Source organism: Archocentrus centrarchus, chromosome 17 (assembly GCF_007364275.1).
Source record: "Archocentrus centrarchus isolate MPI-CPG fArcCen1 chromosome 17, fArcCen1, whole genome shotgun sequence".
Classification (NCBI taxonomy): Eukaryota; Metazoa; Chordata; class Actinopteri; order Cichliformes; family Cichlidae; genus Archocentrus; species Archocentrus centrarchus.
In genome coordinates, this window is record NC_044362.1 from 27,149,642 (window position 1) to 27,167,531 (window position 17,890).

The window sequence follows — 17,890 nt, forward strand, 5'->3', positions numbered from 1 at the left end:
CAGTTACCATGAGTACGAGTTTAGATGAAACGGAATTAAAAGTTTATAATACGTTTAGATATATCTTTATTTTAATTTAGACCCAAATTTGTCGATGCTGACTGTGGTCCAGAGGTGATGTCAGAGATGTTGGACAGCAGGTGGAGTGAACACTCTTCGCTGTTCCCCTGACGTGGGAACACAGATTTAGCGCTAAAGCGTTCCGCCTTAGTCAGTGGTCGGAGTTATTTTGTTGAAGGATTGGTAAGAACCTAACGTGCCTTCCAGGGACACTTGAGAAGGGTTGGATGAAAGTTCAGTGTTAAGCCATTTAAACACTTGCGGATGCAGAAGATATGGCATCACGGAGATTTAGCGCCTGTGTTCTCTGTCAGAGAAGAGCTGTGGGGAAACTGATGTGCCGGGTGAGTGCTGATTGTTAGTATCAATGCACGCAGCCTTTTAACCACAGAGGTCAGACACATAAGCTACAGAGAAATAAATATTTCCAGTCTGCACCTACATGTTTTCTCGGCTAAACCTAAACCTTTTAGTGCGGAATCCAGTCCACCTGTCTGTTCCCCAGATGTCAGGTTTGCCAGCTCTCACAGGTGTGAAACGTGCTTTTTAACCTTAATTCTCACGCTGCCCAAACACATCTCACACCAAATAAGCCGTTTTGGTTAAACAGCATTGTGGTCTTAACACCAAGGCACTCTTTGCTCACTGTGAAATGACGTGAACTTTGGTTTTCTGGATTTATTATCAGCTCAGAATAAACTCTCTATGTTACATTTACATCCTAACACGTAACTATGGAGAGTAAGGCAGTTATCAGGTTTACTGAAGAAATCTGAAATACACCTTCCTTAGTATCTGGTTGGGCCGCCTTTGCCTTCAGAGCTGCCTTCATTTTTCATGGCGCAGATTCAACAAGTAGCTGGAAATATTCCTCAGAGATTTCGGTCCATATTGACATGACCACATGCAGATTTGTCGACTGCACATCCATGATTGGAATCTCCCTTTTCACCACATTCCAAAGGTGCTGTGTTGGATTGAGATCTGGTGACTGTGGAGGCCATTTGAGTACAGTGAACTAATTATGTTCAAGTAACTCTTTGATATGGAGTGTTATCCTGATGGAAGCAGCCATCAGAAGATGTGTACACTGTGGTCATAAAGGGATGGACATGGACATGGACATGGACATTCTCTTTTTTTCAGACCATTCTCTGTAAACTCTAGAGATGGTTGTGTGGGGAAAAATCCCAGCAGATCAGCATTTTCTGAAATACTCAGACCGCCCCATTTGGTACGAACACCCATACCATGTTAAGTCACTTAAATCACCTTGCTCACCTTAAGTTCAGCAGGTCATCTTGAACATGTCTACATGCTTAAATGCATTGAGTTGCTGCCACATGATTGCCTGATAGTTGCATTAACAAGCAGTTAAATTGTACCTGTGCCTCATCATATTGATTATACTAGATTATAATATTTTTATAATATTTTTATTTTCATTTTAGAGAGTTTGATTTTCTGTTACATGGCACTGAACAGGAGTGGCCCTCCAATCTCATTGTACATCCTGTATAATGACAATAAAGGCATTCTATTCTATTCTAATGTAGTGGCCAGTGAGTCTAACGATGTATTGAGTAACTGAAATACAAATTTTGGTTTCTTTTACTATAATCAGGTTCTAATTGCATTTCCTAGTTATTTCCTTCATTTAAACCTATTTCAGTTTAATTCAAAGATCATTAAAACTGCATCATTTGGACCTATTATTTCAGGGAATGAGTGCAACTGCACACCCACAGCCACAGGTAGATTTCCTGAAGGGTGAACCACACAGGAAGCATCCAGGTGTGACCAACCTGAAAACTCTACGACTACCTGAGGAACTACAGATGGCTGCACAATCAATCATTCACGGTAAGCTTAGTATTGGTCTATCAGTTAATATAACAAATCTTTCTGTCCAGCTTCACTGGTTGAAACTCTTTGCCACTCTTCCACCTCTGCATCTGTAGGAGCCCAAGTGACTCAGCTCCTCGAGCGCACTCGCAAACTCACAAACTTCCTGTGGAGCAGGAAACGAGCGGTTGAGGATTTTACACTGAGGCAGAAAGCTGTGAGCCTGGAGAAAGAACTGTGGGAGAAAGCCATGCAGAAGAGAGGAGGTGGGTGACAAATGTTGAAATAATAAAAAAGTGATAATGCACACGCAACAAGCGTATATGATGCAGCAGCTGGAGGAAAATATGTTTTTATTCTGCAGATATAGACGAGCAGGCACTGGAAGACCGCATCAGGAAGAAAGTTTTCTCAGAGCTCCGAAGAACGATGTATCACTGGACTCCCATGAAGTAACATAATTTATTTAACTACAATATTATCTATGAATCTGTCAGAGTTTTCACTTTTCAGTCTGTTTTGAAAGCTATGCAGTTATTTTGATTTATTTCTAAAGGAGAAAAATCCTCCTTTGCCCAGCGTGGGAGAAGTTAAAACTGTGATTTATGACATACTGAACATTTTACACATTTTGCAGGCTTAAAATGCTTTCTCAGTCGATGCAAATGTCACATTGACAGATCAGCCTTTAGACAAACCCAGTGAACTGTGAGCTCCATCCTGCAGTTTTATTTTTGAATCCTAAGTTTGATGCGCACTAGATGGACATGCCTCTTGCTGTGTTTCAGGTATGATGAGGAGCTGGGTGTGGTCTACATGGCGGCTCGACTTGCTGGAGGCTATGCTGCAGTGAAGAGAGCTCTAAACGAGGTAACAGTGCTGTGGATGTGATCATAGGTCAGCTTACGTGGTGATACGGCGGGCTTCCTTTTAACAGTCCCTTAAATCTGAACGCAAGATGTTTTTTGTGGTTAAACTTAATTATTCCTGCAGATTTAGACTTTTTTTTTTTCTCATCATTTTAGATAAAGAAGAGGGATCCCTCCTTTGCTCCTCACTCTCTCCTGGATTTTGGTTCTGGGTTAGGAACAGTTGTCTGGTTAGTGTACAAAACTGGCAAAACATGTAAATAGTTTTGCCTAAATTATTAAAACTAAGTTAGTAATGTGTCTTTTTCCTCACACAGGGCATCCCGCTCATGCTGGGGTGATTCATTGAAGGAAATGGTCTGTGTGGACAGCTCCGGGCCAATGAACGTTTTGGCAGAACGACTTCTCAAAGGTAGACGCACATGTAGATGATTTATTTTTGTTCATTTATATCAAATACAGCCATGAAGAAGAACTGACTGGATTGTATTTTTGCTTAAATTGGGCAGGTGATGATGAAAGAGCTGAACCTTGCATCAAGCAGGTGTATTTCAGACAGTTTCTCCCTGTCTCTCCTAAGGTAAGACCCCCTCAGTTTTTACCACTCAGCCTTAAAGGGTGATGGGGTGTTGTCACCCCGCCGGGTGGGCAGGCAGGTGGCTTACTGGGTGGGCAAGTGGTGGGTGGCGTGAACATGATAACTCAAGAATGAGGCAATGTAGGACCTGATCACCTCAAGGTCAGATGTTAAGTTTACTGAAAATCTTGTTATGGTTTATATATATATATATATATATATATATATATATATATATATATATATATATATGACTGTCCTGTTTCTCCTCTCAGGTGCAGTTTGACTTAGTCACTGCAGCTTTTACCCTCTCAGAGCTGCCGAATGGGAAAGACAGAGAGGAGGCAGCATTCACTCTGTGGAGAAAGACAAGCTCATATCTGGTCAGTTAAGACAAAAATAAAACCTACAAATGACGTCCACCTTCCCATCTTCTGTGATTCTCTGGACTTAAAAAACAAAACAACAAAAAACTGATTTTTATTTTTATGTCATAGGTGTTGGTGGAAAATGGGACCAAAGAGGGCCATCAGATACTCATGCAAGCCAGAGACACTTTATTGAAGGTATTTAGATATACTAGATCAGATAGCGTTTCACACTAAGTGCCATTAATCAAACTAAACTGTGGGTTCTCTGGCTCCAGAAACAAGAGAATACTGTTTACGACTTCAGGCCAGCATCAGTGTTTGCTCCGGTATGTTTAACTCCCAGCATTTAATTAAAATCATACTTTGAGCCAATAGTGTCTTTGTCTTATTGCAGCTTCTCTTTATTTTTTATTTAGTGTTCTCATGAACTGGTGTGTCCCAAACTGGCTCATGAGCCCGTCACACCCTGCAACTTCCAGCAGCAGTACCAACCTCTGCCTCTGCCTGGGGTAAGACTCAACTCTAGATGTCTGTTTACAGCTTTTTCCTGTTCTGCTCATTTCCAGCTCAAATTCTTTAAATTCTTGTAATCTATTAGAGTAGCTTTGCATGAGTTTAAAATCATCCTTATATATGTTATACTGGGCTTTGGTGCCACCCCTCAGTTCACCCCCTGTCTAAAACAGGCTGTTTTAGCTCTTCTCCATTTAGGGCCAGCTAAGGCAAACAAGGTTTGAAGAGCAGGAAAGTTGTTATATAAGCTGCACACAGACTACTTTTCATTGTGTCACAGTGTCATTTTGTCAGTGTCCCATGAATAGATATACTTAAATATATGCAGACATGTGAGGGGTGTACTCACTTTTGTGATACACTGTATATAATGTATATACTGACATTTGAAACTTTGGCCATGTTTAATATGAATATTGTAACAGTATAAATATGACAGAAAATAAGGAAAAGCATAATAGTTGCTATTTAAATTGAGCTTTTGTTTTTGACCTTGAATATTGTAGTTAAACAGAAGAAATACTTTTATACTGCAGGAGGGGTTGTAGTGCTTTGTGGATTGGGCAGTAGTCAGGGACGGAGGTCCTGGAAGTCTGATCCCCATTTAATGACTGTGGCTTTAGGAAAATGTGATGTCACCTCTCTGGTGTGGAAGAAACCTGAGCTAGAGATCGAGAAGTACTGGTTGGTATAGTCGGGTGCATCTCAATGCACAGCTTGGGCTCTGGAGCTCCTGGAGGGGGCTGGACTCTGTACCACTGAGAAGCTTGGCTTTAGGAGGGCCTCAGAGTAGAGCCGCAGCTCCTCCACATTGAAAGGAGCCAGTTGAGGTGGTTTGGGCATCTGACTAGGATGCTTCCTGGACACTTCCTAGGTGAGGTGTTTTAAGTATGTCCTAATGGGAGAAGGCCCCAGGGCAAATCCAGAACAGGCTGGAGAGATTAAATCTCTCAGCTGATTTGAGACGCCTCCCCGTCCCCTCGGATGAGCTGGAGGAGGTTGCCAGGGAGAGGGAGGTCTCAGAATTCTCTGCTTAGACTGCTGCCTCCATGACCCGGACGGATGGATGGATGGATGGATGGATATTTGCAAAACAGAATCAAGACTAAAACTTGTTCAGACAATTTGGGGGGGGGGGGGGGGGGGGGGGGGGGGGGTATTCTGTACCAAGCCCTGCTAATAAAAACAGCTCATGTTTCTTATTATCATTCAAAATATTATCATCAAACTCATCTTTTCAGTATCATCTAAATCATAAAGGAAACAAAATCTTGAGTGAAGAATGGGTTAAATTAGTTGGTTGTATTTTTATAACTTTCTGTTCTTTTGTTAGTGAATCTTTCTGCAGGAGCAATTTTCTTTCTTTAGCCAATGTTTCATCACAGCTCAAGCTGACTTTATAAAACACACAGTACTGAGCAGTTTTAAGTATTACTAATTTACTCTTGTCTTATATTATTGACAGAGTGTAGAAAGCATCATATACAGTATAAAATATATGAACATGTATGTACAGATAAAGGCTGAATGAATTCCATGTCAACCCTTTTTTTTCCTCCCTTTAGCGCAATAACTCTCAGATTGAGAAGTTCAGCTACCTAATTTTGAGGCGGACAGAAGCAGTGGAGGCAGACACAAAGGGTGTGGAGTGGGCCAGGCTGATCGCACCGGTGCTCCGGAGAACGAGGCACGTCCACTGTCGCGTGTGCTGCCCGAATGGACAGCTACAACACATGGTGGTGACGGCGAGAAAACACAGCAGGTAAAAAAAAAAAAAATCTGCATCACACAAATTCAGAATAAGTTGAGTAATTTTATTCAAATGTTAAGTTTAGAAGAAGCAAAAAGGAGAGCATAGAGAGATGAGGACAAAACAAGCATTGTGGGAGAGAGAAGACAAAAGTTAATGACAAGCAGTAGTGAAAGCTAAACACACTGAGAGGGAAAAGACGAGTGTGGAAGAAATGCTGAGCCTATAGCAGCATAACTAAAGGATGCTTCAGGGTCATGTGATCCAGCTCTAACTATAAGTTTCATCGAAAGGGAATGTTTTAAGTCTAATTTTAAAATGGATGTCAGTTTCCTGAATCCAACTGGGAGCTGGTTCCACGGGAGAGGGGCCTGATAGATGACGACTCTGTCTCCCATTCTACTTTCTAGGAATCGCAAGTAACCCTTCAGTCTGAGAGTCAAGTGCTTTAAGATAATAGGATGCTATAAAGTTTTTAATACACTGCTCAAAAAAATAAAGGGAACACTCAAATAACACATCCTAGATCTGAATGAATGAAATATTCTCATTGAATACTTGGTTCTGTACAAAGTTGAATGTGCTGACAACAAAATCACACAAAAATCATCAATGGAAATCAAATTTATTAACCAATGGAGGCCTGGATTTGGAGTCACACACAATATTAAAGTGGAAAAACACACTACAGGCTGATCCAACTTTGATGTAATGTCCTTAAAACAAGTGAAAATGAGGCTCAGTATTGTGTGTGGCCTCCATGTGCCTGTATGACCTCCATACAATGCCTGGGCATGCTCCTGATGTGGTGGCGGATGGTCTCCTGAGGGATCTCCTCCCAGACCTGGACTAAAGCATCCGCCAACTCCTGGACAGTCTGTGGTGCAACGTGACGTTGGTGGATGGAGCGAGGCATGATGTCCCAGATGTGTTCAATCGGATTGAGGTCTGGGGAACGGGCAGGCCAGTCCATAGCTTCAATGCCTTCATCTTGCAGGAACTGCTGACACACTCCAGTCACATGAGGTCTAGCATTGTCCTGCATTAGGAGGAACCCAGGGCCAACCGCACCAGCATATAGTCTCACAAGGGGTCAGAGGATCTCATCTCGGTACCTAATGGCAGTCATGCTACCTCTGGCAAGCACATGGAGGATTGTGTGGCCCTCCAAAGAAATGCCACCCCACACCATTACTGACCCACTGCCAAACCGGTCATGCTGAAGGATGTTGCAGGCAGCAGATCGCTCTCCACGGCGTCTCCACACTCTGTCACGTCTGTCACGTGTGCTCAGTGTGAACCTGCTTTCATCTGTGAAGAGCACAGGGCGCCAGTGGCGAATTTACCAATCCTGGTGTTCTCTGGCAAATGCCAAGCATCCTGCACGGTGTTGGGCTGTGAACACAACCCCCATCTATGGATGTTGGGCCCTCATACCATCCTCATGGTGTCGGTTTCTAAACGTTTGTGCAGACACATGCACATTTGTGGCCTGCTGGAGGTCATTTTGCAGGGCTCTGGCGGTGCTCCTCCTGTTCCTCCTTGCACAAAGGCGGAGGTAGTGGTCCTGCTGCTGGGTTGTTGCCCTCCTACGGCCTCCTCCATGTCTCCTGGTAGCGCCTCCAGCCTCTGGACACTACGCTGACAGACACAGCAAACCTTCTTGCGACAGCTCTCATTGCTGTGCCATCCTGGATGAGCTGCACTATCTGAGCTACTTGTGTAGGTTGTAGAGTCAAGTTAACGTGTCAAGACAGCAGCCTTTCTTAAATGTAACAAAACTCCTCAGCAATACTCAGATGTTAAAAATTGCCTAAACACAAGAAGCAATACAAGGAGAGCAAATATTTTAATTTAGTTGTTTGTGTTTTTGTTGATGGCCCCTGGAGAGACAGGAAATACAGGAAAAGAGCATACGGGAAGGATGTGTAGCAAAAGGTCTAACTGGCCTGGACTCAAACTGATGCCTTGCTGATCAGCAGCTGATCATTTTGATTTAATTCTGAACTATCTGATAAGGAAATGTGTCAAAACTAGATCAAATGGAGCAGACATTCAATGTAAACTTTCTGTATCTCATAACAGGTGATACTTTGTACTACAGTCCACCTTTGGCTGCTGAATATTATTTGTTTTGATTTTTATCTTCACTGACTATGAATTTTTTTCAGTTTGCCTGGTAATTATGTTATATTTCAATGTCATTTTAATCAGAGATGTGTACCGCTGCGCTCGAAGCAGTGATTGGGGAGATCAAATGCCGATCGTTCAGGATGCAGAGGAAGACGTCCACAGTGACTCAGAGTGACGATTCAGCCATGAAGACACTGTGGAAACAAATGAAACTGGCAACACTTTGAGTCAAAGGCAGAAGAGCTGCAAGTTACACATGTCTACATTTCTTCACTGTGGTTATTAAAATACAGACTTGTCAAACATATAACTGTACCTTAGTCATCTTTGTTGTGTACCACTGCCAATAAACATTTTATATTTTAGCAGTATTTTAGATGTACTTTGAACTCTTTTAAAGGGTCCAAACATTTATACAAGTGGTAACAGAAACACACATAACATGATGTTTATGTATTGTTCTGTTATATAACATATCACAGTCCAAAAATGGAGAGCATGAAATTTCCTTTTGCACGTTTTGGTGCTTCATGTTAGTTCAGTGATACTGTGAGACTTGAGGAGTCTGTTAATTTGTTACAAGCCACAGTGTGCAACAAAACTTAGTTTATGAACCTAGTTTGATAAAAACAATACTTAACTACAGGTTATGACATACAGCTCCATTATTTGTTGTATGCTTCACCCTCCATGTTGTATGGAAACACCTGGATGACACATCATACAAACAAGGCTTCTGCTGCTATGACTGATTTTCTTCTTTGTTAAAGTCACAAACATGTTGTTTTGTCACAGTTTTACTGTCATCTGTTCCATCTGGGTTTTGTTCAATTTCATGGTGCATTTGTGTTATTCAGAAAACATAAATTGTAGCAGTAGTCACATTGTGAGACAGGCTGATCTTAAAGGTACCTTTTTGTTTACACTTTGATTATTAAGGAATATTAACCATGCAAAGAAAGTATGATTCACTGGTTTACTTTTTATCTTGTACCCAATAGAACAATAGCAATAATAGCAGGATTCCACTAAGTAAATATTTAAGCCACTTTTTACTTATTTTATTTAAAAATAGTTTTTCAAACATGATCCACACCACCAACAGCAGACCACAGATATGGAAAAGTGTAATTTACAACAGTCTTTTACCAACTTGTAATCCTGGGATTCATTTTTAATGACTCGTTTAGGCTCTTACATTTATTCTTGTAATACAGTAAATATGAGCAGAGATACGCTCCTATTAACGAACAATCTCCTTCAAGGCTGAGGTCAAGTCAGGGTACTTGTACTGAAATCCAGACTCCAAAGTTCTCTTAGGTATGACTTTCTGGCCTTGAGTGAGGACCACAGCCCTCTCAGAGCCCATTAGGGCGTTCATAACAAAGCCAGGTACAGGAAATATGGTGGGCCGCCTCAGGACCCGCCCCAGTTCTTTAGTGAACTCATAGTTGGTGTTGAGGGCCGGTGCAACTCCGTTGAACACTTGTGGTGATGGGGAGGGTGGAGAGTCAGCAGGCGGCTCCAGCGCATGGGTGATGATTCCTGCCAGGTCTGAGACGTGGATCCAGGGAAATGGCTGTCTTCCAGATCCCAAGGTGCCCCCGAGGCCGAGCCAGAACGGAAGCAGCATCTGCTTCATGGCGCCACCGTCACGACCAAGAACTGCCCCTGGTGGATGAAGGGAAAATAAGAAAACGCAGATCTTTTTCACTGCAGCGAGTGTCCAAAGTTTTTCTTTGGACACTGGCTGCTTTTTTTCACTTGACTTTCAGTCCAGTCCTTGCATCTAACCATTTTCAGAGGGGTGTTTTTTGATTGTGATACCATTTAACAATGACCTGTGAATCTTTCAAGCATGAAAAAAGGCACCTAACTGAACCAGTGTTGCGTCTACACAGAGATATTGGAAACGCACCAATTTTAAATTGATCTTTAGGCAATTTGTTATTAGCAGCTGGTCACTAAACCTTTTTTCCCCACATTTCTTCAGTTGATCTGTGAAAAATGCAAAACAGTTTGACAGTCCTTAAAAAAAATTGAAGAAACTGCACAAGCAAGAACAAAAGAAGTGGCAGATGATCAGCATCTGAAAGTCATGTCCTTAAGAAATAGGAAACACAGGACCAGAGAGAAGCATCTGGCCCTTCAGTGGATCCATCTACTGTTTGCTGAAGCCTCATGGGGAATGGTCTCAGTGGAAGGGTGCCTGTCAGCAAGCCATTCTTAAGGAAGGGAAACAGGGAGAAAATGCTGAGGTATAAAATCTGTGAACACAGGTTTTCTGGAATGATTCGAATTTGAAATCTTTGGATCAAATTCTCAGTGTGTATGGAGGAGGTCAGGATAGAGGCACAACAGTGAGAGTCTACAGCCGTCTTATTGTTTTTTTTTTTCATGACAATGATTCCAAACGCACTGTCAATCCAGTAAAATCATTGGCATTCCTGAAGACTACTGAAGAAATTACAGGGAAGCTTGGCTAAGAGAGTTCAGGCTGTGCTGAAACATAAAGGTGGTCGTACCAAATATTGACTTTCAAGCTTGTTAGAATTATACAAACTGTTTTTGCCTTATATACTGTGTTTCCATGTATGTTTACACAACTGCAGGAATCTATAAATATCACTGGTTTTGAAATTTGAAGCAGATTTTTGTGAGAGTCAAAATGAAATATTCTACCAGACAATTTTAGAAGGATTCAGGATGGACAGTAAACACACAGTAAACATGCACTTTGTACACACCAGGCCGGATGATGACTTGTTTGGTGTTTTTTGCCACATTTTCAGGAAGAAGTGCTGCGGCCTCCCACTCTTTGACAAGGCTTGAGAGAAGGTCAAACGGAGTCCAATCACTGTCTTCTGTGTACTGAGCTGTTAGACTGGGTTTGTAGCAAGCTGTGGCACGAAAACAAACAAAAAAATCAGCAATAATAAAAATCACCATCTATGTTTTCAATGAGTTCATCAGGTCTGCTGTGCACCAAGAATGTCATAGTTATTAGTTATTGCTTACCTACACCTGACACCAGCACCCAAGATTGAGGAGGACTGGAGGAAGCAGCAATGGCTTGAGAGAGCGCTTTGGTTGTGTCAATGCGACTGGAGAACAAGTCTTTTTTGTAGCTTTCATTCCACCTGTAAAATAAAAGGTTGAATGAAAAAATCCTCCAAAATACTGCAGGTGTGTATATTGGGATGGACTCTCTGCTCACCCACTTACCATCGAAGTGGGTTCATGAGATTCTCGCCAGCCAAGTTGACGGCACACTCGCACGGTGGGAGACCACGAGACTCCAGCTCACCCTGCAGGAGCAGAGAGGAGGAAACATCACTGGATCTGGAGACTATGCTCCTCTCACACTTACTAGTTTACACATCTTAGTCCCTCCAACCATCAGGCATTTAACAGTTTAGTTCCGGCATGAGCTTGAAGTTAGCTCTTTTCCCTCAATCTCTGCTTTACCACTGTTACTTTGAATTAATTTGAGATCATACCCATGTTATCTTCCCTGGACCAGACTGGCGAGATATCACTGTGACCTCATGACCTTTATCCCTAAGCAGGCGGGTCAGCTCACGGCCAATGAAGCCAGATCCCCCTCCTACAAGAAACACAACATACAGAGAAATCCACAAAAGGAAAAAACAGAAAGACAGAAGACGCACACTTCATCCAACCATTATAATAAATCTGGATGAAAGAAAGGGTGCTTATATCTGCCCCAATTTTACTGCCATAAAGAAAGTGTAGCTAAAAGAATTGCAATATAACTTCCCTTAAAAAGCATCAGAGCTGGTGACGCCAACAGACTGAATGAACTGATCAGGAGGGCTGGCTCTGTGATTGGCTGCCACCTTTACACATCTGAAGCTGTCGTGGAGAGGTCACTGAACAAACTGTAATCCATCATTAATAATTTTGAGCACTCTGTATGAAGTCAGGCCTGGTAATGAAGTTCATACAGGTTTTGGTTCCAAAATACGCTCTGAATTATGATGTAACACATTCACTTTTGCTCTGATACCAGTTTTTTAATGCTACATGTTTAGTGCTTTTCCAGTTTTTATGTTCAAAAGAGATAACAAAAAATTAATACTGATATTTCTACTTCTTTGGCAGACTGGAGTGTGACAAGCAAGGGATTTTGTGTGTTACTCAAAACTGATCTGCATATGAAAAAAAAAGACATTTTCAAAAAGAAAACAAGTTCACAGAGGTGAAGTGCAACATTTGATAATTGTAACAACCATCCTGTTGTGTCTGTAACAGCCACTCTTTTTAATTAATCGTGAATACATGTAATTTTACACCCTATTTCACACGATGTTATCATTACAGAAAGTATCATAAAACTAGCCTAACAGACCTTTTTTCCCTAGTAATGCAAAGCTTTTGGGTGTTTGACTGTGGCTGACCCACACACTGCAACACATCTGTCTAACAGAGAAACATCTGTTCTCTCATGTTAATAGTTTATTTCAGCCCTTTAAATCCGATTTAGCTTTGTATAGTTAGATATATAGAATATAGAAAATATTAGATATATTCTCTCCCCTCAGCCCAACCGGTCGCGGCAGATGACTGCCCCTCCCTGAGCCTGGTTCTGCTGGAGGTTTCTTCCTGTTAAAAGGAAGTTTTTCCTTCCCACTGTCGCCAGGTGCTTGCTCATAGGGGGTCGTTTTTGACTGTTGGGTTTTCTCTGTATTATTGTAGGGTCTTTACCCGCAATACAAAGCGCCTTGAGGCGACAGTTTGTTGTGATTTGGCGCTATATAAATAAAATTGAATTGAATTGAATTGAATATTTCACGTTATTACATAATTATATTTTTATTTAAGAATATCCCTTACTTAACTTTTTTATTTACATTAATTTCAGATTCAGTTTATTTTTTACCTTATTAATATATTTATTTTGTCATATTGTGCTTTACTATATTGAACGTTACACCATTCTACTTCTTTAAGCTTAAAAAATGTTATATTTTAAATATAAAAACACCTCAAAATCAGGTGTGGGTCAGATTAGTGCGCATGCGTGCTACACATGCTTACAAAACAAAGCTCCTCTTCCATTACTTGAGCGAAATCAACTATAAAGGACACAATAGTTTTAGCGTGATGTCGCACAGCTGACACTCTGCCGTCACCACAGTGCTACAGCTCAACCTAATGCACAAGTACAAACTCACTAGTGCTCAAAGGATACTTTATTGGCTGCAGTGTGAACATTAGCTGACAGCTAGCTGAAAACGTTATGTTACACTGACCTTTCCAAGTTACTTTTAAAACGTGTATTTTAAGATGTACATACCGATTAAGATTCTCATGGTCAGAAACTTGCCCTCTGACGCTGAGCTCAATCTCTAAACGCCACTGCAAATGACCCCCTCCTACCGCTCTGACTGTTATCAAAGACTTATTTTAGCGAATTTGGATCAATGGGCGTTCCGTACTTCAGCCAGGCAAGCACGTCATTTTGTAGTTCATTGGTAGCTTACACTGACACTTACAGCTGACACTTGCTGCTATATAAAATAATAAATGATCAACTTTAATTACTTAAGCTTAACTCACACCGTCTCTGCCGTAACTACAGAATCCTAACAAGAAATGTTTTGCCTCGATTAGGCAATAAATGATGAATGAAGCAATTCAAAGCTAAAAAATTAACCTTTCTTTTAGCTTTAGGTGAGCAACTTGTAACAGACATTTGTAATAGAAGGAATAGGATAAATTAGCAGGAATATGAATGAAATAAAAATTCAATTTTTGGTTATAAAAGTTTTGTCTATATTGAATGTGGTAGTATAATACAAAAAGTAAGGGGTACTGTGGGCTAAAGTATAATAATAATTTAATATAACTTTGTATTTTATTTAATATGCTAGATGTGAAAAAGAACGTTTTCAAAGGACTCTATGAAGTCCTGTCAAAAACTAATTTCATCTTTACTGCTTCCATTACACTTAAAAGGATAAGTAGAGGCTATTCACTACTAAACAACTGTATTTTATTAACTGATCACCAGCCAGTGTGAGAACCTCTATAACAGCAGAGGTTTTGGCAGTTTGCTAGACTGGAACATTCAGGTGTGTGTTAATGCAATGCCACAGTCTTCCCAGGGGTGGACATCCCAGCAAATTCACCCTAAGGTCTGTGGACCCCAGGAAGAACAGCTGTTGCTGAGGTAACAACTAATGGGAATCTGAGTAATGAATTAAGACTGTGCAGTTCTCAGGGAAACTGCAAAAAAAAAAAACAAAAAACAAAAAAAACCCAAGAGCTACATCTCAGCATGTTAAATGTTAAACTTCAGGAAAGACTCATTTAAAGACTCAACAGGCTTGTTTGGAAGGGTTACCAGGAGAAATCCTCTTGTCTCTAAAAAGAAAGTGGCAGCATGGCTTAGGTTTGTGAAGCTGCTACAAACCACAAGACTTCTGACCTTTGGACAAATGAAAGCAAAGTGGAGATGTCTGTTCATAATGCACAGCATATCAGCATAAACACCTCATACCAACTATCAAATACAGCGGTGGAGGGATGATGCTGGGCTTGTTTTGCAGTCACAGGACCTGGGTACCTTGCTGTCATTGAGTAGACCATGAACTCCTCTGTATACTAAAGTGTTCTAGAGTCAAGTGTGAGCATATCTGTCTGATAGCTAAAGCTTGGCTGAAATTGGGTCATACAACATGACAATGATTTCAAGCACAGCAACAAATCTACAACAATAAATAAACAAACAATGAATAAATAAATGATTGCAATTGTCAGTGAACTGAAGCAATGTTATAAAGAACAGTGAGCCAAAATGTGAGAGACTGATAAATGGTTAAGTGGTTTGCTTTTAAATATTGTTCTTATTGTACAGTGTTGTATTTTAATTTTAATTTTTGCAGCTTTCTTTCTTTTTAATTTAATGAATTAAATTAGTAATTATTAAGGTTCAGTGTTAAGTTACTTGACAAAAACAGGCAGTTACGCAGGCGTTTCCACGAAATATAATAAAATAAACACGTGCTGAATTAATTTATGTTTTTACACTTCTGGCATGTGGATCTGGAAATACACCTTAACATATAGTTTAATGTAATTTTATTCATTTTCCTTACTTATGCATTTAATGATCTTCAGACTGTTTGCATACTTATTATATAAAAAGTACAGGTATCATATACACTGTATCATTATATTCCCATTTCTCAGCAATTTCTTTCGGTAGGCATTAAAGAGAAGACGGCTTTAAAATATACTGTTAAATAAAATTTTATTTATTTACTATACAGGCACTTTTTTGTGCCGCAGAAGAACCCGGAAGCTGCTCGCTCGGCGGCCAACAGCAGGGAACACGTGGTTTTGATAAAGAGATAAATTGAGGCTCAGCTTCGTTAACAGCCTCTCTTCCTTGTTGCGGTGATGTGGGTTAGACGTGCGGTGCAGGAGCGACAATAACCGGTGTGTTGGAATCATCTTATACGGTAAACGTTCGCGTTTAGTACCGATTCACTTTGTTCTTGTCGCAGGTGTCGTGTTTACGTTTGTGCATTTTTGTGTTTGTTGCGGTTATTTCCGCACATTGTTAGCTCGCCGCTCCAGTAGCGGCAAACCCACCTCGTGGTTTCTGCTAATGAGGAGCATGTAGCTGAACACTGAAGGCTGTGTACGAGTGAATAATATGATTTATGTCTTTTGATTAGTAGCCCAATGAGCAGCGGAAGTCGTCTTGTGGGGCAGGGTGGGGTTATGCTTCAAAACCAGATTAAAAACATAATGAAATAGGGCCACTTATAAGCAAGAATTTAAAAAAAATTAAGAAATTTAAATTAAGCTTTACAAGATTACACGTGCACGTGAAAGCACGCAGTCCTTTAAGTTTTCAGTTGATCAAACCTAAACACGTCAAACTGATGCCATTTCAGTGCCCACACACAGTCAAACCTTCATGATGAATTGCATGTGAGTCCGTGTTTCACCTGAAACCTCATGATTATTCTTTCACTGCACTGATGGGTTTGACAGTAAGAACATCAGCCAGGTGTGCGTTGTGTTATTGCAAGGTTAGGCTAACCTTTATGTTCCTTATGCTTTCTTTTTAGGATTTAAGAACCTGGATGCGTCTAAGGTAAGATTTCCTTTCAGTTTTTGGTTAGTTCACTGAAATTGCAGACCAGCAGATAACATGTGCAAGTGAGAACATAAGTGTTAAGATACTGAAGTTGGCTTATTACAAGTTAAACTTTTCCCACTGGATGTTCGTTTTTAGAGTGTCAGACCTTTAGAATTAAATTGGTTAACTGAATCCACTGTGCAAATGTTAAACTGATTGGATGGTAGGTAACTCTTACAAAGTATTTGTAATATCTAAAGCCCCAGTCACACAGCCCTAGAGAGCTCCAGCACCAGACTCTAGATGATTGGTGTCAGACTGGTATTTGACATGGAGATTGACAGTGGCTTCCAAATTTTTAATTTATCTTAATTTGTAATAAAAGGTAAATTACATCAATGACATAAGTTAGTATTTCCATTAAGTTGGTAAATTTAAACGTTTTCCACTAATGTCTTATATAGTTTAGATTTAAAGTAGGTACATTAGGTACATTACTAAAGCTGTGCAATAAATGACTTGAATTTATTTTTAATTCCAACATTTTTATTTATTTATTTTTTTTAAAACAGGTCATGGATGCTGCATGAGCTCTGGCTGCTGGATTGCCTCAGGTGGATACTTTGTAGTTTGAAAGGATTAAATTGAATGTAATGCATTTGTTAATTAAAAATAACTATTCACTGAAACATCGAATGACTCATCTGTCAGTTTAAAAATCTTCAGTGGTCACTGAAGTAGATCAAGCTGTACATGTTGTAGACAATAAAACATCTCTGCTGTAAACTAAACTTCTACTTTTTTTGTGTGTTAAACTGTATAAATGACTGATTTTAATTGTAATGGTGTGCTTTATATTTGGGGTCAGAGTAGAAAAATGAGGAAATGCAGTCAACTAAAATATTAGACTGGTGGCTTGATTAGACTGTAGCAGCAGGTGAAAGTGGAGCAGTTTTAACCAGTTTAAATTTGAGCCAGGACAAATGACCTACATGACTGGGTGACCCTAATGGGTAAATGCATGCAAAGGTCTGCGTAAGAAAGCCCAATACAAGACCATTTGAATACAATGAAGTCATTCAAGTAACCATTTGAGCTTTGTAACATGGAGTTTTATCCTGCTGAAAGCAGCTACTAGGAAATGTCACAAAGGTATTGACATGGCAACAATGCTCAGGTAGGCTGCACCAGTTAAATGATGCCCAGTTAGCGATGAGGGGGCCAAGAAGATATTCCCTACAACATTGCACCAATACCAGCAGCCTGAACTGCTGGTACAAGGCAGGATGGATCCATGATTTCATGTTTACACTATATTCTGACCCCATCTGAATATTACAGCTGAAATCAAGGCTCTTCAGACCAGACATTGGTTCTCCAATCTTTTGTCCAATTTAGATGAGCCTCAGTTTCCTGTGTAGTCTGCAGAAGTGGCACCTAGTGTGCTGCTGAAGCCCATCTGATTCAAGCTTTAATGTGCTGTGTTCAGAGATTTTCTGTGTGCATTGGTTGTAACCAGTGGTTGAGTTAGTTGCCTTTCTATCAGCCTGAAGTAGTCTTATTGATGCCAGGGATCAGAGGAAAATGATCAAACATTTTTGCACAGAACTGCTGGTCACTGGATATTCCCCCCCCCCCCTTTTTTTTTTTTTT

General features: G+C 40.5%; 2 protein-coding genes and 1 long non-coding RNA gene across 3 annotated transcripts; 2 read left to right on the forward strand and 1 right to left on the reverse strand.

Annotated features, from left to right (window-relative positions):
* The first annotated feature begins 243 nt into the window (after positions 1-243).
* mettl17 (methyltransferase like 17) lies at positions 244-8,497 on the forward strand. Its single transcript, XM_030752352.1, has 14 exons — positions 244-404; positions 1,782-1,923; positions 2,022-2,171; positions 2,270-2,357; positions 2,694-2,775; positions 2,931-3,004; positions 3,092-3,186; positions 3,284-3,354; positions 3,627-3,734; positions 3,849-3,917; positions 3,998-4,048; positions 4,139-4,231; positions 5,801-5,997; positions 8,200-8,497. The coding sequence occupies exons 1-14, from the start codon at positions 336-338 to the stop codon at positions 8,291-8,293; spliced, it is 1,383 nt and encodes a 460-aa protein (XP_030608212.1). The 5' UTR covers positions 244-335; the 3' UTR covers positions 8,294-8,497.
* A 651-nt stretch (positions 8,498-9,148) lies between these two features.
* On the reverse strand, positions 9,149-13,561 carry sdr39u1 (short chain dehydrogenase/reductase family 39U, member 1). Its single transcript, XM_030752300.1, has 6 exons — positions 13,439-13,561; positions 11,619-11,725; positions 11,344-11,426; positions 11,137-11,258; positions 10,866-11,018; positions 9,149-9,789 (listed from the first exon to the last, which is right to left on the reverse strand). Exons 1-6 carry the CDS (start codon positions 13,452-13,454, stop codon positions 9,362-9,364), a joined length of 909 nt encoding a protein of 302 aa, XP_030608160.1. The 5' UTR covers positions 13,455-13,561; the 3' UTR covers positions 9,149-9,361.
* A 1,935-nt stretch (positions 13,562-15,496) lies between these two features.
* Positions 15,497-17,012, forward strand: LOC115796373 (uncharacterized). The gene is made up of 3 exons (XR_004021301.1): positions 15,497-15,608; positions 16,227-16,252; positions 16,810-17,012. It is a non-coding gene; the product is annotated as an uncharacterized LOC115796373 (long non-coding RNA).
* The last annotated feature ends 878 nt before the right edge of the window (positions 17,013-17,890 follow it).

Coding starts and splice junctions, on each gene's coding strand:
- mettl17 (XM_030752352.1), top strand. CDS start 336: ATGGCATCACGGAGATTTAGCGCCTGTGTTCTCTGTCAGAGAAGAGCT. Junction 2,172..2,269: donor AGCCATGCAGAAGAGAGGAG/GTGGGTGACAAA, acceptor TTTATTCTGCAG/ATATAGACGAGCAGGCACTG. Junction 3,005..3,091: donor GGGTTAGGAACAGTTGTCTG/GTTAGTGTACAA, acceptor TTCCTCACACAG/GGCATCCCGCTCATGCTGGG.
- sdr39u1 (XM_030752300.1), bottom strand. Junction 11,427..11,618: donor GTCCAGGGAAGATAACATGG/GTATGATCTCAA, acceptor CTGCTCCTGCAG/GGTGAGCTGGAGTCTCGTGG. Junction 11,259..11,343: donor CTCATGAACCCACTTCGATG/GTAAGTGGGTGA, acceptor TTTATTTTACAG/GTGGAATGAAAGCTACAAAA.